A 26605-nucleotide genomic window follows, 5' to 3' on the forward strand; every position below is an offset into this window, starting at 1 on the left:
TGTCCTTGTCACAAAGTTTCATCCTGCACTGTCCTGTGCTCCCCAAACGTTTACTCGAGATGAAATGGAGACATGAATCTTGGCCTTGTCCTCTCTTCGCTCCCTCGTGGCCTCGTGCTTCAGAAGGGGAGGTGCAGCGGGTAACTTCCCTACAGTTTAGCCGCGGCACTGTTCCAAGCTGTCGCGGGCAAGTTGTGTGGAGTTACTGCAGCATGTGTCACGAGGGGCGTGTGCAGGGAGGCACTGAGCTGCTCTTGTGCTGCTATGTTGAGAGTGCAGCGTGAGGTAGGATGAGGAGGTGGTGCAAGTGTGTGTGTGTGTTTACTTCCGACAGAGCCGCTATCACCGACACCACCGATATTACACTTCGCACCACCTAACACCAGTCCTACTATTATACCACCACCACCGCCACTACCGCCGCCACCACCATCACCACTACACTGCATCAACCAGGAAAGGACAAACCGTAACTAACACGGAAAATTTGGTAAAAACATGAATTGAATTAATAAACAGAGAAAAACAGAGTTGTTTGATTCCAACTGATGTGATTTTTTTTTCGCGTCACAACCACAATCACCACCGTCACTGAAAGCACTGACTACACACACACACACACACACACACACACACACACACACACACACACAGGCAGCGGGGAGGTAAAGGGGCGTCATTAGTAGCAGGTATAAAGTAGCGTGCAGCGTGGGCGGTCACTGGTGTCGCCGCTGCAGCTTTAATATCCACCCCCATTACTAAGAAACACACACACACACACACACACACACACACACACACGCTGCACACAAGATCGTCCGCGCGACACAAGTTACTGGGAGACACTGAAACCGTAGTGCGTGAGTGGGTGGGTGTGCGTGTGTGTGTTTGTGTGTGTATAAATATGCGTTAGTCTGTCTGTGTATCACCACTTACATCCGGTTGTAACGTGGGGCGTATGATAGTCAAGACATCGTGGGAATAAAAAATAAAGTAAATAAAAAAAAATAACAAGAAAAGACGCACACCTTAAAACACACACACACACACACACACACACACACACACACACACACACACACACAACAGGACCTATGCGTAGGAGTGGGCGGCGAGAAAGTCCTGACGAAAAGCGGAGGGAAATGCCGCAATCAGCTGGCGACTTCCCCCACTCCTGACGTCAGCGCCTTGACTCAGTCCTCCTCTGCTGCCCCGTCCCCCTCCAACTCCCCCACAGCCACAGCCTCCAGGAAAACATACCCACAGGCAACACCCACAAATCCACCGCCACACTATACAGACCAGCATCCATTACCACAGCACTGACAGCCACAGCAGGTACACACACACACACACACACACACACACACACACACACACACACACACACACACACACACACACACACACACACACACACACACACACACACACTCAGCCCCGCAAAAGGACACACAAGCATCCGTTTTCTTTCTGTTGCTTAAAAGGCGTGACTATGCTTTCCTCTGCTACACTCCCCCTTGCGTGTGTATTAGCACAGTACATACTACACCTCGCCGCCATCATCTCATATGTCTTGTACAACCCATAGTTTTCATATCGTCCTGGAAAACTTGAACCGTGTTAATAGACGCTGAGTACCTCAAAAATTTGGTTAACCTAACCTAACGTAGCCTAACCTAACCTAACCTAACGTAACCTAACCTAACCGAGCATTGCTATACATTACCTTCTCTTGCATCACCTCCCCTTACTCCATCTTACTTCACCTTACCATACCATAAATTAAATAACGGACATAAATTACCGTTATCCTAACTTACATTACCAAGTTACCTAACAATCTAATCGCACCTCACCTTCACCTAACCTGGCCTAACGTCACTTCACATCACCTCTTCTCTCGTAACCTAACCGCAATTCACCTTACCTTACCTTTAGCTAACCTAACCTAACTTAACCTCACCTCACCTAACCAAACCAAACCTTATCTCCCCTAATCTACCCTCACCACACCACTGCACCACTCCTTCCCTTCATAACACCTTCAGATACACACTTCTCTTTACACCCCTTTATTAATCTTCCCGCGCTGGGTAACGATAAGCGCTGATTAGAGCTGGGAAGGGATAAAAAGGTAAGAGGGAAGGAGAGAGGGAGTGGGGGAAGGGAGGGAGGGAGAGTGAAGGAAAGAGAGAGATGAGTACGAGCATTGTGTGTGGCGGCAGACAACCCACCCCACGTGTTCTGTGTTTCCAATAAAGTGACTTCCCCCTCCAGCCCATGTCACTGCACTCGCTAAAATTAAGAGTTGCCTGCACCTTCACCCTCCTCTCTCCTCCCTCATCCCTCCGCCTTCACCACCACCCCCACCTCCCTTCCACCTCCACCTCCACCCTGAGTCCATCGGTGAAAGGAAGGAAGAAAGGTGTGCGCGTGTTTGTACGGTTGCGTAAGAGAGAGAGAGAGAGAGAGAGAGAGAGAGAGAGAGAGAGAGAGAGAGAGAGAGAGAGAGAGAGAGAGAGAGAGAGAGAGAGAGAGAGAGAGAGAGTACACAGAATCAACGCTCATGTTCGCACACACGCAAACATGGAAACAAACACGAGGAATAACATCCACCGATACGATACCACACACATCACTAGTCCCTGCAAACTTTACACACACACACACACACACACACACACACACACACTACAGACACCCGGCAACAACTACACAAATGCGGTATGTGCAAATGTGCTTCTGTGTGTCTGTCTCTGTGTGTGTGTGCGTGTGTGTGTGTGTGTGTGTGTGTGTGTGTTTGCAGCCTCCATCACACGGCACATTAGCCCCCACAGTGTCAACAAGTATATGAGAGTCACTCAGGTACCAAGACGGCAAGGATTAGAAACACCTTCACCTCTCCTCCCATTAAGGACACCCAGCAGGAGGAGGAGGAGGAGGGGGAGGAGGAGGAGGAGGAGGAGGAGGAGGAGGAGGAGGAGGAGGAGGAGGAGGAGGAGGGGGAGGAGGAAGGAGAAAGAAGGGAAGTCAAAGAGAAGGCAGAAAGGCGCAGACAGAAGGGGAAGGGAGGGAATGGAGCGAAGAAGGATGATAGACAGACAGGAAAGGACTGGATGGAAGAGGAAGAAAAATTAGAACCAACTGGAAAGGGAAAGCCAGATAATGGAAGAAAATTGGTGATGAGAGAGAGAGGAGAGAGAGAGAGAGAGAGAGAGAGAGAGAGAGAGAGAGAGAGAGAGAGAGAGGAGAGAGAGAGAGAGAGAGAGAGAGAGAGAGAGAGAGAGAGAGAGACGAGGATGGGGCTGTAGATGGAAAGCAGTGGAATGGGAAGATAAGATAATAAACGCTTATAATTGGGCATGTAAAGAAAGACAAGGACATGAAATGGAAGGAAGAGAGAAAGACACGAGGGAAGAAAGGAAGTGAATAAAGAACAAAGAAAAAACAACAAAAACCAAAGGAAAGAAGAAACACGGAAAAGGAGAAGAGAACATGAATACGAAATGAAGGACAGAGGACAGAGTAAAATATGAATACAAGAAGAAAGGAAGGGACACGAGATAGGGAGAGAATGGAAGGAAGGAGGGAACAAGGAATATCACAGCGAGGAAGAGAAGAAAGGAGGGAAGAAAAGGAAGAAAGGAACATCAGGGAGGCAGAGAAAGGAAGAAGGGACGAAAGGGCGATCCGAAGGTTTGTGCAATGGAATTTTCCTCCTGACGATGCAAAGACGCGGGGACAGAAGACGCCGCAACTGCCACTTTGTAAACGGAAAAGGGAGGCGGTGAATGGCACGTCAGTAACCGCAGCTGAAAACCCAGACGAGGAAAACTCAAGCGTCTGTTTACCCTTCTCTCTCTCTCTCTCTCTCTCTCTCTCTCTCTCTCTCTCTCTCTCTCTCTCTCTCTCTCTCTCTCTCTCTCTGGGGGTAGCGTTACAGCCTGCACGCACCAAGCAAGCACTCGGGCGGGGAACAAAGATACTCAGCTCGGTGTGGCTGCACAACCTGAATAATCGACACTGCAGTTTGATCCATCGCGGTTTTTAAGGCTGACTGAACTGAGGCTGCTGCTGCTCGGCCCTGTGTGTGTGTGTGTGTGTGTGTGTGTGTGTGTGTGTGTGTGTGTGTGTGTGTGTGTGTGTGTGTGTGTGTGTGTGAGGGGCTGAGGGAAGGGTACAAGGTGTTAGCGGACTGTTTCTAATTCTATCAGTGTGGCAAAGAAAGGTGTGGCGTGTGTGTATCAGGCATGACGAGACCCAAAGATGCATTCCTCACTCCCTCAGCACCTTAACGCTACTGGAGACACACATACACACACACACACACACACACACACACACACACACACACACACACACACACACACACACCAGCATCACCACCACTATCATCACTATCACTACCAGCCAGTCATCTTCTGATTTCACTATCCAACCCTCAAAACCGCAAACGCATCCAATAAAACAAGCAGGGGGATAAAATAACCTCTAGGAGCTACGAAGATGAGGCGACTAACTGATGTATACAATAATATTTCCAACCTCTTATGCAACATCCTTATTTCTTTCACCATCCAACCCTCACAACCACAATCCACCTAGTAAAGCACACAGGGGTAGATGAAATAATCGCTAGGAGCCAATGGAAGCGAATATAAGATGACTGACATGCACATTAATATTACAGCTTCCCTCCTCCTGTCCAACATTACCCTCTATTTTCACCACCTAACCCTAGGAACCGTGAATCTATCCAGTGAAGCAAGCAGGAGCAGATAAAATAAACGCTTGGAACTAATGGAAGCGAAGATAAAGTGACTAACACCCACACTAATACAAAAAAATCCCTCTTATGCAACGTCATCCTCTTTTCACAACCTATGCCTCAGAACTGCAAGCCCATCCAGGGAAGCAAGCAGGAGTGGATAAAGTGTGGATAAAGTAATCGCTGGGAGCTAATGGAAGCGGAGAGAAATGACGGATATGCACTAATGTAGATGCTTCACCTCACCAGCTTCTCACTACCAGTCACCGCGGCTCGTCAGTGGAAGCTGCAGATGAACGTGAACTTACGGGAATGGGACTCACATGCAAAAGATAATCGTAAGTTAAGAACATAAGAACATATGGGAATCTCCGAGAAGCCGTCAGACCTACACGTGGCAGTCCTTGAATGAAACATGCCTATTTCCATGAGAAGGAATCAAGATCACTAGACAAAATATGCAAGTAGTAGCAAAACGAGAGAGAATTAGGGAGAAAGTAAAGAAGTTAGTAGTACCAGGAGAGGAGATCAGAATGACTTACGAAAACACACAAGTGTCAGAACCAACAGAACCGGAGGGGGATTATAGATGACGAGAGAAAACACACGTTACTAGCAGCAAAACGACAGGAAATTAGGGTGCCTGAAGAAAAACTAAATTAGCAGAAGCATAGGGAATAAAGTTATCTTAAATTAAAGCAACAAAAAATAGTGGAAGCGGCAGCAGAGCACACACGCTAAGCTGTCAACACCCCAACTCTGCTCCTCCAGTAAGATGGCATGACTGAAGTGAATGTTGTGTCGTAATAGCAGGCCAAGACTCTCCTCCTTTTACCTTAAAACGAACCCATATCTCTCACACACAAAAAAAAGACCTTCATTTCATCCCCATCACTTCTCCTGCAGGAGGCAAATCGACAGCCACTCAGCCTCCTCACGTCTGCTTCAGTGGCATCTGCGCATCTGCTGTAAATCCGTCCCGAAAGAGACGAAGACACGAGGAAATGCACTATTCGGCAACAGAGGGCCTGGAGTCGCATTGACGGGCGGCTCAGCTGAGGGGCGACGCGGCGGCAGAGTGAGGGCGCCATTAGGGGGAGGGAGGGAACATGGATAAAGGAAAGGGAGGAAGTAGATCAGTCTGCCTGGCGAGTACAGTCGTCGCCGTGAACTGAGTCAATGATCTGTGGCCCGAGGCATTCACGGCGTGCTCTCAGTAACGCTACGCCGGGGTGATGTGAAAGGCTGGTGCGCTACATAGCCTGGTAGTAGTAGTAGTAGTAGTAGTAGTAGTAGTAGTAGTAGTAGTAGTAGTAGTAGTAGTAGTAGTAGTAGTAGTAGCAGTAGTGTTGGTAGTGGTATAAGTGGCGGTGGTATAAGCAGCGACTATAAAATCCATTGCCACTTAAATAAAGCGTAAACGAAAGGCAATAATTTCGTTCCTCTTCAGCCAAAACAAACAAGCAACCAACTAAACAAAACCAGACAAAATACCGTAGTGTTCGCTTAAGGCCAAATAATTTTCACCTAAATGCGACTTCTCTTTAAAACGCGAGGTGAACGACTGCTTGGGAGACACCGCTTAACGACGCCAAAAACCACAACGACCAGCGCCACGAGCCTGCAGGTGACCGCAGCCTCACACCTCGCTTCCCTCGCGCCGCCCCTGCTGCTGCTCCTCACTCGTCGGGAAAACAATAGAAAGGAACAAACTTTTACTCCCTTTGGCTTCAACTCCCTGGTGGTGTGGGCGGTGCAGCTTCACCCTAGGCACTTCACACACACACACACACACACACACACACACACACACACACACACACACACACACACACTGTATGTCACTAATGGGTGATAAACTAAGCTGCTTCACCTATGATTTATTACGCCCACCAAACCAAGAAGCTATTTTTTTTCTTTTGATAGGGCAGAGATGCGGATAAGAGTAAATAACGTAGGTAGCTGCTCTCATGCCTCAGTGGAATTACGAAGCTGAATTTTTTTTTTCTCTCTCTCTCAGCTTCTTACACGTTGCCTTAACCCTTTGGCTGCACATGACTGTAAGCCACTTCTTATGCGGAACCGCAGATGATTCCACTGCGCTAAACTAAAACAAATGACACTACGATGCTGGATTACTTGATTGCTTTTGTTGGTATATGTGGTACCTTTGAAATCTACACCCAAACTTGCATCTGGCTTTTTTTCTTTTTAAGCTCACAGAGTCATAGCAGTTAGTCAGTGAAAAGATTAAGTAACTTAGTTTATTTTTTTTCCTCTACCACCACGCATTGATGAAACACCCCCACTACAAGCCACAAGCAGCACTCCACACCAGCCAGCACGGGAGTCACCACCAGTGCCACCACATACCGAGTTAAACGCACGCGGATAATGAGCCTCTCTTGCATCACGCCTTAAACAAAAAGAAACACGACCACCACAAAAGTCGTGAGCTGCTTTTACTTCTCCCTCAACCAGACTCGTCGATCCTCCAAGGTCAGAGAGAGAGAGAGAGAGAGAGAGAGAGAGAGAGAGAGAGAGAGAGAGAGAGAGAGAGAGAGAGAGAGAGAGAGAGAGAGAGAGAGAGAGGGGGGGGGGGGGGAGGGAAGGGAAGGGAAGGGAAGGGGGATCGTCTTGGGAGAGAGAGAAAAAAAAAAAAAAAAAAAAAAGGAGTGAAGTAAGGCACCAATACCACACTCGTGAAGCTGCAATTTGAGCTTCGAACTTCGTGCTTGTGGGATTCGGGATTCCGGTGGTGGTCCTCTTGAGACGACTAGTACCTACTTTCCCGGAGGCCTCGAGTGCCGGCGGCGTGACGAGGCTGACGATTGACTCTATCTTACAGAAAACGGGGTGAAAGGCGGGAGCGGGGGCACTTTCACTCATCACCCGACCACTTGTGGGCCCATCACTACCATTACTACCATCACTATGACGTGTGCGCGTCGAGGCGAGACTCAGCACGCTAGGGAGTATGAGAGAGAGAGAGAGAGAGAGAGAGAGAGAGAGAGAGAGAGAGAGAGAGAGAGAGAGAGAGAGAGAGAGAGAGAGAGTAAAGGTATACATATCTCACTAAAGTGGCAATCATGACTAGACCAAAGTTCTAAGCAGCCATAATAGGTATAGGCCGTTCAAACAAGGGAGGCAGCAAGGCCACCTCATAACGGGACTCACGAGACACCCAGCAGCTTGCCCAAGCACCCGCCAGGAAGTATACATCTCGCCCGCAGGCAAGCATCTACCTCTCTCCCGTTAGTTACTTCCCCGTTGTATTGCTGCACGTCTCACTTACGACCATTATTCTGAAACACCTCTGCGCCGCACCTCCACTATCTACATTCAAAAGGCTCTCGTTTACGTGTCACGGGATTTTAAGGGTGTGTTTTATAGTCCAAGTGGCAGATTAACAAGATTTCTTCGTTATGAACGGAATAAACAGTCTTGAGAACCTAACTTGTTTCTCTGGCCTTTGAAATTAGATGAGGTTAGAGCAAGGCGTTTCTGAATAGGGGCCGTGGTAGCAGTATGGGAGGCACGAGAGGGAGGAAGGGAAGGGGAAGGGTAAAGAAAGTATTCCATGCTGTTCTCACTTTCCTCCGCGTAATAGTTGTGTGCGGAACATTAAGAAGAAAAACAAAGGTGACGGTCGGTCGGTTTCGCCTCCAATTATTACTGCAAACCTTCTCTTCTCAGCCTTGTGTTCTTAGAAATGGCTCGTGAGACAGACTTTCTCCACCTACCATATCTTTCTTATTTCTCTTGGTGAGTGACAGTCGCTGGTGCTCGGGGAGGGGTGACTAGGAGGGGTAATGGAGGAGTGAATGGGAGGTGGCAGTAGCGTTCTGGCACCACACCCTCCCGTCCTCCACCTCCTCCTACCCCTTCACCCCTTACCTCCGTCCCTCGCCATACTCGCACACCATTACCAGACATTACTGTTACGAGCGGGTGGTCCTTGGTGATGACGGCAATAACGGAGAGTGATGATGACAACAATGATAGGTGGGATGGTTAATAACGTGTCAAGTCACCCACATGACTAAATACAAACAATAGTTCAACAACAACAGCCATCCAATGGTTGGCTGCCTCCATCGGGGAGGCACATAACGACTCTTCATGCTTCAAACCATCATTAGTATCCGTGGAAATGTGCAGTTTCTATTCAATATAATCAGATTTAGGGACACAATACTGTACATCTAAATAAATGGTGTTCAGCTCCCTCTCTCTCTCAGCCAAGCACGCAGCACTCAACAGATATTTTGACCCAAAACATTCATATCACGTGCAGACAAGTCTCTATCACCACCAAGCAGGGAATCCAACGCTTCTACTTACTTCTTTAAGAAAAAGTCGATGTTCACGTAGTTGGAATATTTAGGAGAGTCCGGAGGATGATCAGGTGCAGGGGAGCCTCCTGAGGGCGTGGCCCCAGATGAAGCCCCGCCGCCAGACTTGCTGAGGCCGCCCTCACTTGAGGCGCCCGATGCCGCCGACTTGAGAGTGTCGGTGCCATTGTATTCGGAACTCTTGTCAGAGAGCAGCACGTACTCGCCTGTGTCATCGTCCTCATCGGGCGCCACGGTGTCATACAGCGGCTCGTCGTCTGTCAGATTCTCCAGAGACGCACCTGAGGCTGACCCGCCGCCCACCTCGTCCTCGTCTTCACCACACCTCGAGGACGACAGTGAAGAGGTCTTCCTCAGCCCCACGCGGCGGGACGATGCGCCCCCGCTGCCCCCACACGATGATGCACTCGAGGACGACTTGGACACGCTCTTTTTGCCCAGGCTTCCTGTCGACGAGGAAGCGCTCGAGGGGGACTTCTGTAGCTCCTTTGGATTAGACGGTGACTTCTGGAGTTCGTGACCCCCTTGAGAACCTCTCTGAGCCTCTCGTGTGGCGGGACGTCCGTCGCTAGATGCAGACAGCGTCTTCTGCAGAGGTGCCTTCGCAGGAGGGGTTACGGAGGAGTCCCTGACAGGGGACGGGTGGCGTGGCCTCTGGGGGGAGCGTGGGATGGCCTGAGGGGGTCGCGTCGCCACAGGGGAGGAAGGAGTTACAGGGGCTTTGGCCTCGGATTCTCCCTCATTTCCCGTGGACCTGCGGAAGGTCTTGGGGGGCGGGGCAGGCGGCACTTTGCGGCCACGCGCGTCCTCGCCCTGGCCAGCGCCGTTCACAGTGATGACAGTGACGAACTGCGACTCCTTGTTGGGTGCTCCACCGGGCACTGATGTGGAGCGGTTGTAGGCCGGTGGGCGTCCTGCGGCGGCGGGCCTTGTGCCACCAGAAGCGGTGAAGCGACGGGCGAGGTCTCGCACCGAGCTGCCCCCAGCGGGCGGCGGAGCAGCCAGGGGCGTGATGGGCGCCAGTGGAGTCTCCTCCTCATCTGACAAAGGTGCCACTCTCGTGCTATCCTCCTTGGACCCGGCCTGTTCCTCTCGCGCCGGAGCAGCTCCCTCAGGAGAGGTGGGGAGGGGCGCAGGCTCCCGTTGAGGCTGCTGGCGCTGCACCATCATGGTGTTGATAGCCTCTGTCACGGGGGAATCAACCCCTGAGGTAGACACCGGGACTGGTGTCCCCTCGCTACCTTCACCCTGGCCCCGCTCCTCCCCTTGGGCCTCTCCTCGCTCCAGATCCTCGGCCTCGCCGCTTCCCCGCTGCTGACGCTGGACATCGTTTAAGAGGCACTCAAGGTATTCCACGTAGAACTGCTCTTTCTCAAGCTCCTCCTTCAGCACGGCAACCCGCGAGCGGTGCTTCGCCAGGTTGGCGCGAACGTCCTCCTCCCACGCCGCCGGCAGATCATTCCCGGGGAACCTGGCACGCCACGCCTTGTGGAACTCGGTAAACACACTCATGGCGAACCCCTTTGCCTCATCCCTTACCGGCGCAGCACCATGGCAGCCAACACGGAGCTTTACTGTAAATCACACCAAGCACTCACATATCGCAGCAATTCATATGTCGCGTAACTCCTTCCTCATCACCACCTCAACGCACACTGAAGTAAACAAAGCGGACGACCCTCCCAAACCACTCCCGCGTCTAGGGCCTCGCGCACCGTTGCCAGCCGTATACCTGAATCCGCCCAATCCCTCCCAGAAAACCGCCCAATACGAATGGAGCTGTGCTTCCCTGAATCTCAGACATAGACTCCCCTGGCTAGGTTCACCCATAATGCCGCCAGAGCGGCGTGACAAAACTCAAACACTCATTATTAACAAGCTAAACAAGCACACAAAACATACCGGGTCATGCATTGTGTGCATCGCCATTGGTGCTGCCCTTTGACACAACACAACAGAACACCCAATACCGGAGAGAGAGAGAGAGAGAGAGAGAGAGAGAGAGAGAGAGAGAGAGAGAGAGAGAGAGAGAGAGAGAGAGAGAGAGAGAGAGAGAGAGAGAGAGAATGTGTTTATGATGCAGTTGAAAAACATGTAGTAAAGGCCACTTGAATGAAGCATTGTGACCTGACTTTCAACATAACAATGTAATGAGTGCAGAAGCCTTGTTATGAGTATGCAAATATACTATGCATGGCAACACAAAACTAGTTCATCTGAGCATAATGACCAACAGCAAGCACTGATTTTAATAACCGACATCAAATCTCCAGCTCCCAAATGTTCATGTTTTATTGATATTTCTTTATTTGTCTATTTAGTTGTTTATTTATCTTAATTTTTTTTATGTATTTATTCATACTTAATGGTATAGAGTAAGCTGCACTTTGTCCTTCTTTCATTCCTTATCATTAGGCAGCTCATCATGTCCACTCCTGCAGCAAGCCCTCAGATTTACACTAGCAGGGATGTGTTGCCTTATAGCACCGAAGTGAAGCCAAGGGAAATACACTTCAACCAAAACTAACGCGCTCACAAGACAAAAACATTACTAACATTATTTTATTTATTTATTTATTTATCATTATTATTATTTTTTTTAAATCTTAAGAGAGCTCAAATTCCGTATGTAATATATATATATATATATATATATATATATATATATATATATATATATATATATATATATATATATATATATATATATATATATATATATATAACAACTTATTTAGTATAATAACAAGTGCAATCTTTTTTTTTAACGTTCCGGACCAAATCACACAATATCTCCCTTAGGCAAACAGCTCCCAAAGTAAGTTTCTGGATAGGAGAGAAAATATGTAGTAGTAGTAGTAGTAGTAGTAGTAGTAGTAGTAGTAGTAGTAGTAGTAGTAGTTGTAGTAGTAGTAGTACTAGTAAATAATAATAATAATAATAATAATAATAATAATAATAATAATAATAATAATAATAATAATAATAATTTAATGAAATAACCTGAATAAAAATGCCTTTTCCTCACAGAGTCCCAGCCAGTGTGACATACACACACGTCATAACAGAGAATATCGATCAGTTTTTCATCTGGGTGGTGGGGGAGATGCTGCACTGCCATTGTCAACGAGGGAGAAAAGAAAGGTCTCCCTTTCCACATAGTTTCTTTACATTTAATTTCCTATCCCTACTATTTATTTCAGAACATTTCTTCGTGTCTGTCAAGCATTTACCTCCCGAACACCACAGCTTTAACGTATTTCTAAGCTCGGCTAGTATGAAGTCTATTTCAGGAACATACACAATGTTACAAGGAGCTTAAGATAAGGAGATTGTGGATACATATACATCCACTCATCAGAAATACATATAGCTTCTGTGCTTAACTGTTAACGCGCTAAAGCAAATGCACAAGTTATCCCAGATGAACAAGTAGCTGCTCTGTGACATTTCTTAGTTTAAAGGGGTGGGGAGCGCCTGAGTGACCAGAGCTCGGGGAGGGGCAAATAATTATCACCATAAATATAATGGTAATGAATAATGACGACTAATAAATAGGTAGAAGTAGTACCTTCAATTAATCCAGACTCCTCTTTCCTCACCTACCATTACAATGCCACCCAAAGCATAATACCGCTAACCCGCTCCATAAATAGCCCAATGCAGAGGAACTGCACACCTGGCAACACTGGTCAGGAGTCAAGCGAGAGCCAAAGTTATCTCGTTACTCAAGAATCTTCAATATTCTATAAATTCCATCTTTAAACTAACATGCTGACCTTATGACAATAATTCAAAAGGTAACATCCCACATATAAAAATGTTTCCCTGTGCAAGTATCAAAGATGCAGTTAAGTATGTATGATTTTGTTATATTACAAATCTTTAATTCTCGCAAGACGTTATAAAGAAACAACTAATTATCTTAATATGTCACTTATATTTTTTAGTGCTGTTTTATAAATGACACGGCATATTCCTGCTAAATAATCCATTAGGATACTTACCTTATCCAAGAAATGTGAAACAAGATATCTGGTGCTTCTGAATTCTATAGAATACAGAAAAATATATTTTATTATTGTTATTTTTTTCCTTTATATAAATTAACGAAATGGGCAAAAGTCTGTGAAACTATTATTTAGATGTCGATGGTTTGGCATGCCGGCGCGGCCAGAGAGGGCAGCACCATCTCGGGAGGAGGCAGAGCAGCCGCCAGAGAGGGTCAGCCATTTGAGCAAATATGTACACCCGCGCACTTCTCTCCGCCCGCAATGCCGTGAAGGGCACAGGTAAGATTCTAACTTTGTGTCTAAACTACGTCACACATTCTGCTTGATCCCAATCTGTAAAGAAGAGCCGAATTTCGGCTTCCGTTTCGGCGTGAGGCAAGAGGGTTGCGTCATTACAATTTGGGAAGCTGCCGGCCCCTACAGATTTTTCCTTTCCTCTGTGACGGCACTGGCCACCCCATGGAAAGACTAGTGAGTGTGGTGAATGTGGTAAATGATGTACTTTCATACAGAAGCCTGGAATCGATGATAAATGCATCAGGGAAGGCGATGTAGGGTGTAGCTAAATATAGTGCAGGGGAGCAGCTTGGCCATGACGCAACCCTTGGCCCACCTCTCAGCTGACTGGCCCAGGCAGGGGTACCAATACCCTGCACCTCTTACCCTGACTGCCAGCACACAGGCACACCAGGGATATATCGATTGAGAGCAAGCAGGTTGTATTGATTACTGCGTGCAGAGAGAGAGAGAGAGAGAGAAACAACTGATAACACCCTCATAGCTCCCTCCCTCCCTCCCAGGACAATAATCTACACCAGGGCGTAAAACGGGAAGGCAGAGTTCGGGCAGCATATCCTTGTAAATATTAGTTTTCAGTCAATCCTAGCATTTTCAATCAATAATAAGGTTACACTCTAAATACTTATGTATTTTGATGTGTTTGGGATCCTACAACTAAAACTGTTGGAAATGCCTTATCTAGCTGCTCTGAACCCCACTGGACATGAAAACTAGCATACAAGGAGAACTACCATGCTTCAGTCTTGGCCACATAACAGTTGAATTTAAATACAATCGGATACCAGAACCACCTAGCAACAGAATTCCCCTAGTTGCTTTCCTGCCAGGTCCATCAGTTCATTGGTGAGGTGTTGTAGGGCTAAAGTGAGGAATTTCTAAGTCTTCAATGAAACTAACATACATCAAAAAGAATATTTTTGACCATAAACTCCATTACATGTTAAGAGTACCAGATATACTTTTTTTTTTAATTATGCCATCTCCAAGACATAATGATCCTTTATATGTATTTTCAGTTGGATACATGCTTGTGGCAAGTAACAAATAATTACATTTAAAATTATGCATGTGAAGCTATTTTTCCTAAATATTTTTTCATATTAAAAGAATGATCAATATATTGATCCAGTGCTCGTGGTCCTCAACAAATGGACTTGGTGGCCACTAATGGCCCACGAGCTTGTAACTAAGATGTGAGGGAATTCTTGTGATTTTATATTTGCATGTGCCAATTCTTGGCTATCACCTAAAGAGAGGTCAGCCTATTATTTTAACAGGCAAATATGAGAAGCAATATATATACAGTATATATGATCAAGTTGAATGTACATTAAATAGATAGCATATATGAGTACATTCTATTATCATTGTTCATTGTTTATTTAATGTACAGTGCCATGAGAATGAACCTTATAATGACAAAAAACCTATCATATTCAACATAAGTATAAGGATCACATTAAAATAAGAATGAATCAAATATTGTAGTGCATGGCATAGCCTTGTGTCCTAATGCAGTGGTCTGCCCAACAGTTTCACGACGTGGCATGGGATCTGTGGCTGACTTCAAGCCTCCCACCATGTCCGAGCTCCCCGTCCCTCAAGGTGCATGGAAAGATGCTTACAATGCAAAGCAAAGGAAGAACAACCTCCACCTCATCAGCGGGATTTTGGTCGCTGGTGGCACTCTAGCCTTTGTAAGTTTTGTGTGGTAGGCTGTGTCAGAATTACTTGTAAGTTTTGTGTGGTAGGCTGTGTCAGAATTACTGAGTATACAAAAAGATATGAAATTTATTTGAACATTCTGAGAAATGGCAAAGGATGGACTATAGTAAATCTATTCTGTATAGGGCATTTAAGTGTGGCCACTTTGGGTATTCAGCCCTCTGCTGCCTTGCCAAATCTACCTGTGCTGTACCTAGGATGATCTGAAAATAAAGGTCCAATGTTGGCCTTTTCTTCTAAGAAATATATATTTTTCATCATTCTACTGACTGTGAAACACACGCAGGTGCAGGAGGGGAAGTTTCCATAGAATGACTGTTGGAGAGCAGAGTTGTCAAGTGTCATGGCATAAACATTAAAATGACTGCTGTTATAATCAAAGGAATTAAACAATCATAATATTTTACATTGTTATTAAAGAATTAAAGAATTAATCTTAAAGAAATAATTAGTTTACCATACGAGACTGAAAGATAAGTATTGTCACTGATATGGCAGAGATGATCAGGAGAATCCCCACAGGGGCCACATCATTAGAAAATAGATTTAGTACAGTCCCACTGATGAGGGTTTATTTCTTGGGCAATCATGAAATAACCCATGATCCAGCACTAGCAACTGCCATACTACTCATATCAAAGCTCCTCCCATTCAGACTGACCATGAATATGTGCACACTTGTATTCCATAACTTAATACCATCCACAACACCTACCATCAAATGCAACTTGCCATGTCATCCACCACAGCAACTTCAAGGCCCTGTATCCTATTAATAACTAATCTCAGGCTCTGGCCAGTCACCACTAAAAATAGTATCTGCCAACAGTAAAAGAAAAAAGTGAAGTTACTCACACATTTTTCTATCAAGTTTTGGGTACAAGAATTCAGCCAAGGGCAAACAATTGCCAATTAGGAGAACAAGAAAACAGAGATAGTAATTGTATGGTGTGCAGCTATAGAAAGTAGGATCTGCTCACTTTGGGTAGGGCACGGCCATGATTTTATCACTTCTCCAGCTTGTTCCCTTCATTTGCCTCTGCCCTCCACTGATGTTTCATTATATTGATGGTGTGCATTTAAGTACTGAATGCTGATAGTCAAAAAGGTATGTGCTATATCACCAACATACACCCACCAGCTCATAAACATTCCATTTCTTGTCTTGTATGGGGGATGAAGGTAAAGGTGATCTCTGTATGATCATTATTAAGAAAACCATGTCTCATATTTAATGCTCAATTCTGAAAAAAAAATGAACACACACACATTGCATACAGTGATGATATACCTTTCACACTCCATTAAACACAAATCACATACATCCATATTCAACCAAAAGCCAATCTAAGTTTTCTGATGACAGGATTTTCAAAACTTAGGCATAATACCATTCTTCAGCCACTTCTTGCTTTTTAATTCAGTCAAAATCTCAACTTATTGCTTCTATATAAGTAACCTAACAAGACCTGTAAACTCAAGACTAAAGATTATCACCCTATATAAAGGTCTGTATTGGATTGATTCTTTGTCAGAAATATAGTGCTGATGAAGTGCTTTTATACTTGTCAAAGATGCAAGTGGACCACATTGAGAGAACAAATTCATATCTAATACAATATGTTCACATCTTGGCTTATAACAGTAAAAGGAATTGCTGTTATAACGTAAGAAAAATCAGCGACATTGCAACTTTGGATAAAGAAAAAGATTGATTGTTTCAAGTTTGTTGTTGATTCTTGCTGCATTTATGTCTGTTCTTGGTACACTTTACCCATAATTTACACAAGGTAAAGTTCACCAGCAGTATACATAAATCAAATCTTACTTCACCTGAATGGTGTATTCCTTTAAGGAGTGGTACTGTCCTGTGAGCTTGTATAAACACATGATAAAGTAAGCAAGCTGGTAAAACACAACTACTCAAGCAAGCTAAAAATTAGTATATATATTGTAACAAAGTGAAACATAATTAAATACCAATTTAAACTGCAAGTGGGAGTTGTGCATTGGACGGGCAGTGACAGGAACTAAAGGTAGAGAAGATTGAGGTTGTCTTTCTCAGTCAGGTGATGCAAAAGTAGAATTGGTCTATGTGGCTGGACTGCATCTCTCTTCCTCACACTACCAGAAGTTAGGCGCCATCACACCAGCTTTTTTTGTTTTCTCTCGTCTCCATCAGCTTTTACCCTGTTCCACTGTATTTCTGCATCTGCATCATCAAATAGAAGTGATTGTCTTCACAGAGGAGGGTTATCAAATTTTGATGTCAAGTGAAAATCCATTAGCAAATGTTTATATTATAAAGATATGCAAAGTAAACATTATTGTTTTTAAGTTAAATTGATTAAAAAAAAAAAAAAAATATATATATATATATATATATATATATATATATATATATATATATATATATATATATATATATATATATATATATATATATATATATATATATATATATATATATATATAATCACTTAATTTCATGTGTCATCACATTTAATTTGTGGAGCTATAACAGCAAACAGTGGTTCAATAGATGTTTGCACTTTTGGAAGGTCTATATTTCTCTACTCTTGTGAAATGGATACCATCAATAATCCTCAGTGGACATGTCTCTCACAGGAATTTCTTATAGAAAATAGGAACACTGCCTATTCATTTACTGTCAATGAGAGTGCAGATGAACAGCTATGCATGTGTGGCACGGTGTGCTCAAAAACTTGTCAATTTTCAGAAAGTTGACAGAAAATGTGCTAGTCCTGTAAAGTACAAGTTAACACAGGCTTTGTCCAACAGGGCCAATCTGTATCAGATAACACTTCAAAACTTTTCTTTCACTGTAGATTACTTTTTAATAGCTTATTTAAACTGATTTACATATAAATATGAGGAATAAGCAAAAGAAAACAATAAACACACCCCTCCCCACCAAAAAAAGTGGGTTGGGTTTAAAAAAAAATTTTAAACAGGCTTTTTCCAACCCTGGATGTTTGTCAATTATTTTCTTATACAGTTAGGTTATGACTTTCTTGTCAACACTTACAATCAATTTCATTTTGTCTAAGCTCAAAATTATTCTCATAATGCAAGTATAATTAGAAGAGACTCGAGCTTCATTAGCAAGAGATTTTTGCCTACAGTGATGGCAGGCAAACTGAGTGTGAGCATGAACCAAATGCAACACACTCAAATAGAATCGCACCAAGAGATGAAGAGGTGAATATAATGGGAAAGACTACACCGACCCACTTGACTAATTTATTATTGCTATCATAACTAGACTAAGTTTTAATTTACTCTTAGTCCATATTATAAGTTTTTTTTTAAGCAATCTACATGTATTATATATGTTTGTTAAAGTAAATATTGCTACTTTTCAGCTGGCAGAGTCTGACATGGTTGACTTTGGAATGGCCCCCAAGATGGGATAGTAATGCTGCTGCTCTCATGTACATACAGCGACATGGATGTCAGCTGACACAGAGTGTGTGCCTCGTGTGGGCTCCGCTGCTAAAATGTATCTTTTGTAAATAACAAAAAACTGTGGTATACTAATTTATTTCATTCCATGCTTTTCTTTTAAAAGAAATTAAAAGTACTTTGAAATAGAGATTTTTCTTCTTCATTTTATCAATGACAAAATTGTACAGCAACACACTACTACAAAACAGGTAGTAATTAAACCTACAGCATACCTATAGTTTTTACTGAAGACAGGTATGTAATCCAGTACTTACTGGTTTCAACAATTATGTACTCATCATAAGATCTTAGAACTAGTACAGTATTTGTGCTGTGAAGGAAGTGGATCTAGTTTGCCAGCCTTCATTATTCATACATAACAAAGTATTTGAAATGTCAAGTACAGTACTTAATCTGTGTGCATTTAGTTGTTTATACTAAAGACTTTATGGTCTTCAAGGTACACACTCTTAGTATAACAAACACAATTCTTCCTAGGTAGAAACTCAAGAAATACTTAATAGAAGTAAATTCCCAAAGTAAGTATTGACAAAAGAAAAGTTAAAAGAATCAATAAATGACATCTGGTTCTCATGATAGAATCACATCTAAATTACACAAGCACTGCCTTCAATATTATCCACACCTGCAGGTGTCCACCAATGATTCACCGATTTAATAATTTTGCTTGGTAAGCATGAAAAGTGTTGTTGGTGACCATATGTAGTCTTCATGGTGTGAAGGCTCATGTTGGGTTTCCATCACTGATAAACAACTTGGGGACAAGAACATTATTACTCAACTCACTAGTTAATAGTAGTCCTAAACCTTCAGGTTATAGCAGAGTAATGCTTACACCTTCAGACATGCATTTTGAAAGGATGGAGGAAGAACCTGTTATCAGTGGAGTAGTATTCTCTTAAAGGAAACTGTTTAGTATCCACTAAAGAATTGTGAAATTCAAATTATGACCTAATACTAACTTATTATCACACACTACTTTCTTAAAGTTGTACTATCTGCTGATATTTTTAGTATTTTGAGATTGGTGTGATCAATTTCTTCTCGGCATTAATGAAGAAGACTATAATTCTTACTTCTGACAGATCAATGACAATCTCTGGTTCTGTAAAGTCTATGTTTTTCTGGCTAACTGATTACAGATCTCTGTCAACTTTTATGCTTCTTCCTCTTCTCATTCAATTATTTTCATGAAAACTCTCCACATGTCCACACCACTTTGATTTCTCCTATTTTAACATATCACAAATGCATTCAAGTTCCATGTTGTCAGTTTCTCATTACAATCCTGATTTCACTGTGTCTGCAATTCAAAGAGGCACCATGCATCTATCTAACCATCCTAGTCTCATTGTGTCTAAATTGACACACCTTCATGCCCAAAGTTTCATATCCATAAAGCTTTATGCCCTTTCATTATGAAGGAACAGCTCTGTTATATCATTGAGAACATCTGAGCTTGTACCTGCTCCACCTCCTGCACTGATTATATCTCATATATCTTGTAGATAACAAAATCATTCTGCATACTCAAGATTCTCCTGCAAGGTTAATCTATGTAATCATGGCTTGTACTCATTCAAATTCCACATTTTGCAACAAGCTTGGTAACCACTTCACTGCAATATGCAATAATCCATAGCATTAAAAGCACTGTACAATCTTTACAAGCACCTACAAGAAAAGAAAAGGATTAAAAAAAAATGTATTTTCCAAATTTTTGACAATTTTAATGTTTACAGTTGTCTGGAGAAATAAAGCAATGTCTCTATAGTATATGATTAAGGAAAGATATACCACATAGCAGTGAAAGAGTTCAGTACCACCACACCTTATATCTATTTGCAAACTACAAACAATACACAGTACTACATATTTACCTAGTGAATTTATTCAAGGAAATGTTTTGATATTCCTCTCTTTAAATAGTTGTAAGAAGGAGAATAAATAGAAACAGCTTTAGAGATTATTGGTGAGAGGAATGAAAAATATAAATATTGGTTAATTTCTGCAATGATGAGTAGAATAAGAGAGAGTGTGCGAGAAGTCTAAGGAAGGTCAGCTTAGCTTACCTGAATTGACAGATACTTATTGCCGGGAATAAGTGGAATCAACACAAGGTCATGCTCACACAACACCTCACAATGATGTCGTGTGCAGAGGTCACACAAGAACATGAACCTTGAAACCCTTCTAGTATCCATTTAATAGATATTTCCAAACCTTTGACAATGAAGAAGCAATACTGTGAAAATTCCTAAAAAATATATATATACATTAACAGATTCATTATAGTACCAAAACAATTACAAACTTCCACATGAATTTTTCTGTACTAATAGCTAAAAAAAAAAAATAAAGTACTTAATGAAAAGTCAAGCAACTGTTTTGCACACGTTTTGTCACTAAAGTCACATTAAAATATTGAAAAATTACAACACAAATTCACCCACCACTCTCCCTACCACAACCGCGGTAAGGTAACAGTAAAAATAAATAAATATATAAGTGAAAAATAATTTATATTAATTCTTCCCCCGAAAAAAAAATGTCCTGTTATAAAAGTAAATAAATAGAAATCGGTAATTATTTTTTTTTTCCTAACTGAATTTTTCCTTATCAGAGCATCAACAAATGAAATCTAACATTTGTTGATAAACCATAATTTCTTTATTTTATTTTATTTACTTTTTCGTTGGGTAGGGATGGAAGACGGCGGCGAGAACGGGATGGTAAATTTCCATGGATTAAATTTTCTTATGATTTACAAAGTAGAATGAGCAGGGTGATTTTTTTTTTTTATCAATTCCTATGATCATCAATTGTAGTAGTAGTAGTAGAAGTAGAAGTAGAAGTAGGAGTAGAAGCAGAAGCAGTAGTAGTTATAGTAGTAGTAGTACCACTAATGCGGGGATGACAGGATAGATAGCCCTTCTCCTGAGCGCTAAATATAAATTACTCCAGTGCGGCTGGCGACTCATCAACACACCCTGTAGATGCCAATAGATCTCCAGAGGGCGGCGGGGCAGATCAAGACCATCTATACTTTTCCATCCTGCTTTAGTCACACCATCATTTTCGCTTTATCATACACGTAACACTTGGATGGACGTAATTTTATCGGTGGGGTAACGAAGTCTTTGCAGCTGATATGCTGTGAGGCTCCGATAAGATAAAGTGTCCCTTCCATCTTGTAGAATGACAGTAGTTGTCAGTTGTTCCCGCAGAAGCACGAAGGTTCCCAAGACTTTCCTCGGACAGAGCTGCTGCCTTGCTGTCTTATCGGTACAGTATTTCCTTTCCTCTTCACAAGTTAAAGTTGTCTGCCGTTCCATGAGTGGTCAAAATATGGGACTAAAGGTTGGCGTTTGGGTGCTATACTACTTGTGATTAGATGCAGTTCTCGTGGTGTTGTGGAAAGCTGTCTTCCGCCTAGCACTTGGGATGGATAATGCAGGTATTATGAACAGTATTATGTTCCTCTGTTGTTCACCATTCGTTAAGAAAATACTATAACGCTCTGAGTGTGAGGCACGGATCTGGTAACTGAGAGCATCAATAAGTGTGTGTGTGTGTGTCTGTGTGTGTAATAGTCAAAGGGAAGCAAAGGGTTTTGTAACACTCCGTCTTGATCGTGTCTCACACACGGGCCAAATTCTTAAATCAAGTGAAAACAACACTAGTACATGTAGTGTTTGCCTGCTTGATGCTGGTGTGCTGCCCGCCACGCCGCATCTGTATGCTTGGGGCATCGCTATCCGTCAAGGGCGCACAAACAAAGCATACTCAGGAATGTGTGCTGGGAAAGAAAACAACAGTTCGCTGAATTTGTCTCGAGGTGGCATTTGATAGTGGCTGAAACGGAAGATTAATTGCTGACATGTCTACATTTCATCCCTTGCTGTCAGTCTCAGTCCTGAATGTAATGAATCCCTGAATGGTAGAGTACATAAAAGAACGTTGTTATGAGCTACGCCAAGGTAGTGCATAGATCAATGAAAAAAATTAGTCACAATAAAACTCGCCTATACATTGTAAGGGCAGATAACGTTGCGCGAGAGCTGGAGAAAGGTGCACCAGTGTCTGTTCTATTCTGAGGCAAGAGTGTGCAGACGTCACAATTTCCTCTCTTCATTCATGCACCGCGAACAATCTCGCTCACACAGACAGACAAGCAGCAGGAGGTGACGGACGCTCTTCACAACAACGTCTTGGCAAATAACTCAGCCGTGTCCACGTCGCTCTCTCCCGTGCATCTCCTCACTGCATCTTTTCCCACTTCCTACTCCCCTTCGCCTGCTAATCTCTCTTGAACTTATATACACCCAAGCAAACACGTACTCGGTTTAACCCCCACACCTTAAGTACCTGATATGAACGCAGATAATGGATTCCACGAAGTGATGCTTCTGATGTGTATAGATTAGGTAACAAAACCCAGTCGCCGCCAAGCCCTGCCTCCACCTCCAGTCCACACGCTTCCCTTCCCCCCTTACGTATTAGGCCAGTATTCAGAACCGCTTTGCTCTCTAACCACGTCTATTTTCAAAGGCCACAGAGATGAAAAGCCTGGTTCTCAAGACTGTTTCTCCTGTTCATAACGTAAAAAATCTTGTTAATCTGTCACAAGAACAGTAAAAACACCCTTAAAACCAGTGTCACTTCAACCAGAGATTTTTGAAGTAGTCGGGGTTCAGCGCAAGTGTTTCAGAATATGGTCCTTAGTTGTACCAGATAAATGTTTCCCAAGGCCACTGCATCTATATTTACTGGCTTAGACGAGTGGGCATTTATCAAGGGGCGAACTATTATGGGTGAAACTTTTATGGATGAATCTTCATGAATGGAATTTCCTTGGTACACCAACGGGTTGCACAACACACAGCCTCACCTCGGCTTACCTTATCATCCTCCATAAGCAGAAGACCGATGAACTTTGGGGAGTTATCTCTTCATTTTTAACTCCTGCTGTGCCTTTCTCTCTGCCGCACACTGTGAGAAGGAAAAAACACATATTTAAGCAAGCGTTTTCCTTTAACATTGAGTATATAGACGCACTGTGAGTACATGAATATCGATGCCTGTCACTATCTTTATGAAACTCGTGGCACGTTAACAGTGAGGAACAGCGAAGTGTAAGCCGCCTAAAAACTAATTTAACCTAACAACGAAGAACGACGAAGTGAAAACCACCTGAAAACTAATCAAACCTGACGATGAAGAACAGAGAAGTGAAAACCACCTGCAGCCTTGTGTATCGAAAACAACTACATGGATATGACAACACTAACTCAGTTCTGTAACTCGTGAAGAAGTAGAACAGCATGGGGTAAGGGAAGGATTGGGGACGCTAGCTAGGTCATACCGAGTGGGCAGGGGAAAAAGGTCGGGGTGCACTAGCTAGGTCACGCTGGGAGGGGGACAGAGGAAGTGAGGATGGAGAAAGGGATGGGGTGCAAGCTAGGTCACGCTAAAGAGGGAGAGAGGAAGGAGTAGCGATGAGAGAGAGAAAAAAAGGGGGGGGGACCGCAAGCTAGGTCATGCAGAGATGCGGGGAGAGGGGGAGAGCAGAGGAAGGAGTGAGAGTGGAGAGGGAGGAGTGGGCAGGCACAAGCTAGGTCAATGATGATGTAGGTCGCATAAACCATCATTATTGCATCACTTGTTTCTCTCTCTCTCTCTCTCTCTCTCTCTCTCTCTCTCTCTCTCTCTCTCTCTCTCTCTCTCTCTCTCTCTCTCTCTCTCTCTCTCTCTCCATCATTAACTTACTTAGATCAGCGATGCAACAACTATAAGTGGAAAAAAAAACAGTCTGCTACAAGAGGAGTGTGTGTGTGTGTTTCTTCATCCACATCACGGTCAACCTAACCTACTCAACACCGGGAGGCAGGTAGCTAGGTAGAAATCACCACGTGCCCTCTCGGATCTGTATTGCGTGCATCGGGTTCATGTCAAGCCCCACTGCTGCTGCTGCTGCTGCTGCTGCTGCTGCTGCTGCTGGTCATTCACACTTATGATACCCAAACATGTTTATACTTTCACTTCACAGCGCGGGGGAAATTTCTGATACACAAAGAGGGGACAATATTTTGACTTAACTTGCAAGGAAAGAAAATATATGAAAGGAAATTTAAATGATGGGTATTCTCCTCCTTAATTTTAATGGTCAATGACACCACCATGAAGATGAAATGTAGATCCTGCGTGAAATTACCTATAGAGGGTGTGACTGGAAAGTAAGAAGGTAAATATAAAGAATTACCGTCGTCTCACTCTGGCGGATGACAATACATTTTTTAGCACGTAAAGTTACATACATAAAATATAAATCAGTTATATGTGCAACCAACGTCCTGTTTTTATTTATCTATTACTTATTTTAAACTTAACCTAATCTCACAGCCAAATATGTGCTCCTTAATGGATTCTGTCTAATAATGATAACAAAAACAAGAATTAAAATAATAACCAATAAAAAACGTCGCGTATAAAAAGCTTCAGTGTACAACGTTACTTACTGAAAAAAAAAGAAAAAAAATACAAACAAAGCATCATCTGCCTAAGTAAGAGAGGCACAATTCTGCAGCACCACCGAGAGAGCGGGGCTGGCAATGAAGGGGCTCAGCGTTGCGGGGGGATTACCTCAGTTCTCCCTTAAACCTGTTCTCTTTCAGCCGCCTCGTCTCGCCACGCTTGAGTAGATACGAGCAGTAATGACAATATTCTCAAGTAATATCCGTGTACATTTCAAAGCCACGAGTGCTTGTCTATCGCTTGTAAGGCACAGGAGAGATACATCATGCGGTGTGCTCGTAAAGAGACTGTGTAAAAGTCTCGTGCAGTATTCCTAGTATGAGCAGAGGGTTCCGTCCCCCATGCCAATATATTCTGAAACACTCTGCTCTCTCACCACAACTATTTTCAAAGGCCATAGAGATGATTAGCTCGGTTCTGAAGTGTTTCTCCTGTTAATAATGAGATATCTTGTTAATCTGTCACTAGAACCATAAAAAAAAATAAAAAATAAAAACGACGCAGAAGTGTTTCAGAATATGGTCCTGAGAGCCATAAGATGTAGCGGCTCGGATTAATTAGTTACGCATTATCATTAGACTGAAATTACCCTATCATTTCTCTCTCTCTCTCTCTCTCTCTGAGATAAGACAATTAAAGTTCCAGGCCAGCATAACCATCAGGTGCACAGCCTCAAAGCAGCACACGACCTGCTTGCATGCTTGCCTGGTTTAGCGTTTCAGTATGAGTGACCACCGCCTGCCATCCGCCCGGCAGGCAACGGACTACATGTATATTCTGAAACACTTTGGTGCCTTTTCTCTACTGCTTTGAACAGGTTCTAGTGAAGGCTGCAAAAGTTTTAAATGGTGTTTTCATGATTCCAGGATTATCGATTGGAAAAGATACCAATAAAAAAGCCAAAGCCAACGCATGATCTCTTTGGCTTTTGAAAATCATCATGATAAAAGAACAAAGCGTCAAAGAATCAGCAACATGTACATCGGAAGAGGAAATGAAGTAAATGAGTGAAATATGAAAGAAGCAAAAAACAATAAACAACGAATGCTTGAAAATAAGATGGTTTGAGAATAAGTAGCTGTGCATGTCTCTCGCTCACATCTGAACTTTTTTTTTTCTTGCAATGATTTAACTGCGTATAAGAATAGAGAGAAAAATATTTACTGATTACTAAGATCTCTCTCTAAAAGCAAACCTAAACATTAATTAGCCACGGGTAATTTCTTTTCTTTCATATAAAAAATAAAAAAAATAATTAGTTCCATTACAATGTATACATATGGTGTGTGTGTGTGTGTGTGTGTGTGTGTGTGACTCATTCGTCATCCGCCTCATTACAGGGGAGGCCTTTGGCCTGCAGAGGATGGTAAAACCAACAAGGAAAAAAATTTCCCTCTACCCGACCCTTCTCTCTCTCT

The 26605-nt window shown here is 43.2% G+C and overlaps 3 protein-coding genes and 1 long non-coding RNA gene across 7 annotated transcripts in view; 2 read left to right on the top strand and 2 right to left on the bottom strand.

The window, feature by feature from the left end:
* LOC135100745 (active breakpoint cluster region-related protein-like) overlaps window positions 1-10801 on the bottom strand; it is a 190987-nt gene extending 180186 nt beyond the window's left edge. For all 3 annotated transcript variants that reach the window (XM_064003980.1, XM_064003979.1, XM_064003978.1), the window contains exon 1: window positions 9116-10801. In XM_064003980.1, the coding sequence (XP_063860050.1) occupies window positions 9116-10638 (1523 nt within the window). In that variant the 5' untranslated portion in view covers window positions 10639-10801. The remainder of the gene's footprint in view (window positions 1-9115) is intronic.
* A 2456-nt stretch (window positions 10802-13257) lies between these two features.
* Window positions 13258-18776, top strand: LOC135100749 (uncharacterized). The gene is made up of 3 exons (XM_064003987.1): window positions 13258-13418; window positions 14973-15136; window positions 18551-18776. Exons 1-3 carry the CDS (start codon window positions 13370-13372, stop codon window positions 18599-18601), a joined length of 264 nt encoding a protein of 87 aa, XP_063860057.1. The 5' UTR covers window positions 13258-13369; the 3' UTR covers window positions 18602-18776.
* Window positions 17249-26605, bottom strand: part of LOC135100750 (uncharacterized) — a 54173-nt gene continuing 44816 nt past the window's right edge. The window contains exons 2-3 of the long non-coding RNA XR_010268903.1: window positions 23555-23645; window positions 17249-17376 (exon numbers count right to left, since the gene is read on the bottom strand). This is a non-coding gene — a long non-coding RNA (uncharacterized LOC135100750). The remainder of the gene's footprint in view (window positions 17377-23554; window positions 23646-26605) is intronic.
* Window positions 21786-26605, top strand: part of LOC135100747 (low density lipoprotein receptor adapter protein 1-like) — a 25303-nt gene continuing 20483 nt past the window's right edge. Inside the window, exon 1 of one of the 2 annotated variants that reach the window (XM_064003983.1) lies at window positions 21786-21938. In XM_064003983.1, coding sequence (XP_063860053.1) covers window positions 21852-21938 — 87 coding nt within the window. In that variant the 5' untranslated portion in view covers window positions 21786-21851. Of the gene's footprint in view, window positions 21939-21972; window positions 22111-26605 lie in introns of those variants that run through there. The other variant, XM_064003985.1, reaches the window with a different exon arrangement.

This window comes from Scylla paramamosain, chromosome 5 (genome assembly GCF_035594125.1).
Source record: "Scylla paramamosain isolate STU-SP2022 chromosome 5, ASM3559412v1, whole genome shotgun sequence".
Classification (NCBI taxonomy): domain Eukaryota; kingdom Metazoa; phylum Arthropoda; class Malacostraca; order Decapoda; family Portunidae; genus Scylla; species Scylla paramamosain.

Coding starts and splice junctions, on each gene's coding strand:
- LOC135100749 (XM_064003987.1), top strand. CDS start 13,370: ATGTACACCCGCGCACTTCTCTCCGCCCGCAATGCCGTGAAGGGCACA. Junction 13,419..14,972: donor CAATGCCGTGAAGGGCACAG/GTAAGATTCTAA, acceptor TCTGCCCAACAG/TTTCACGACGTGGCATGGGA. Junction 15,137..18,550: donor CTGGTGGCACTCTAGCCTTT/GTAAGTTTTGTG, acceptor GCTACTTTTCAG/CTGGCAGAGTCTGACATGGT.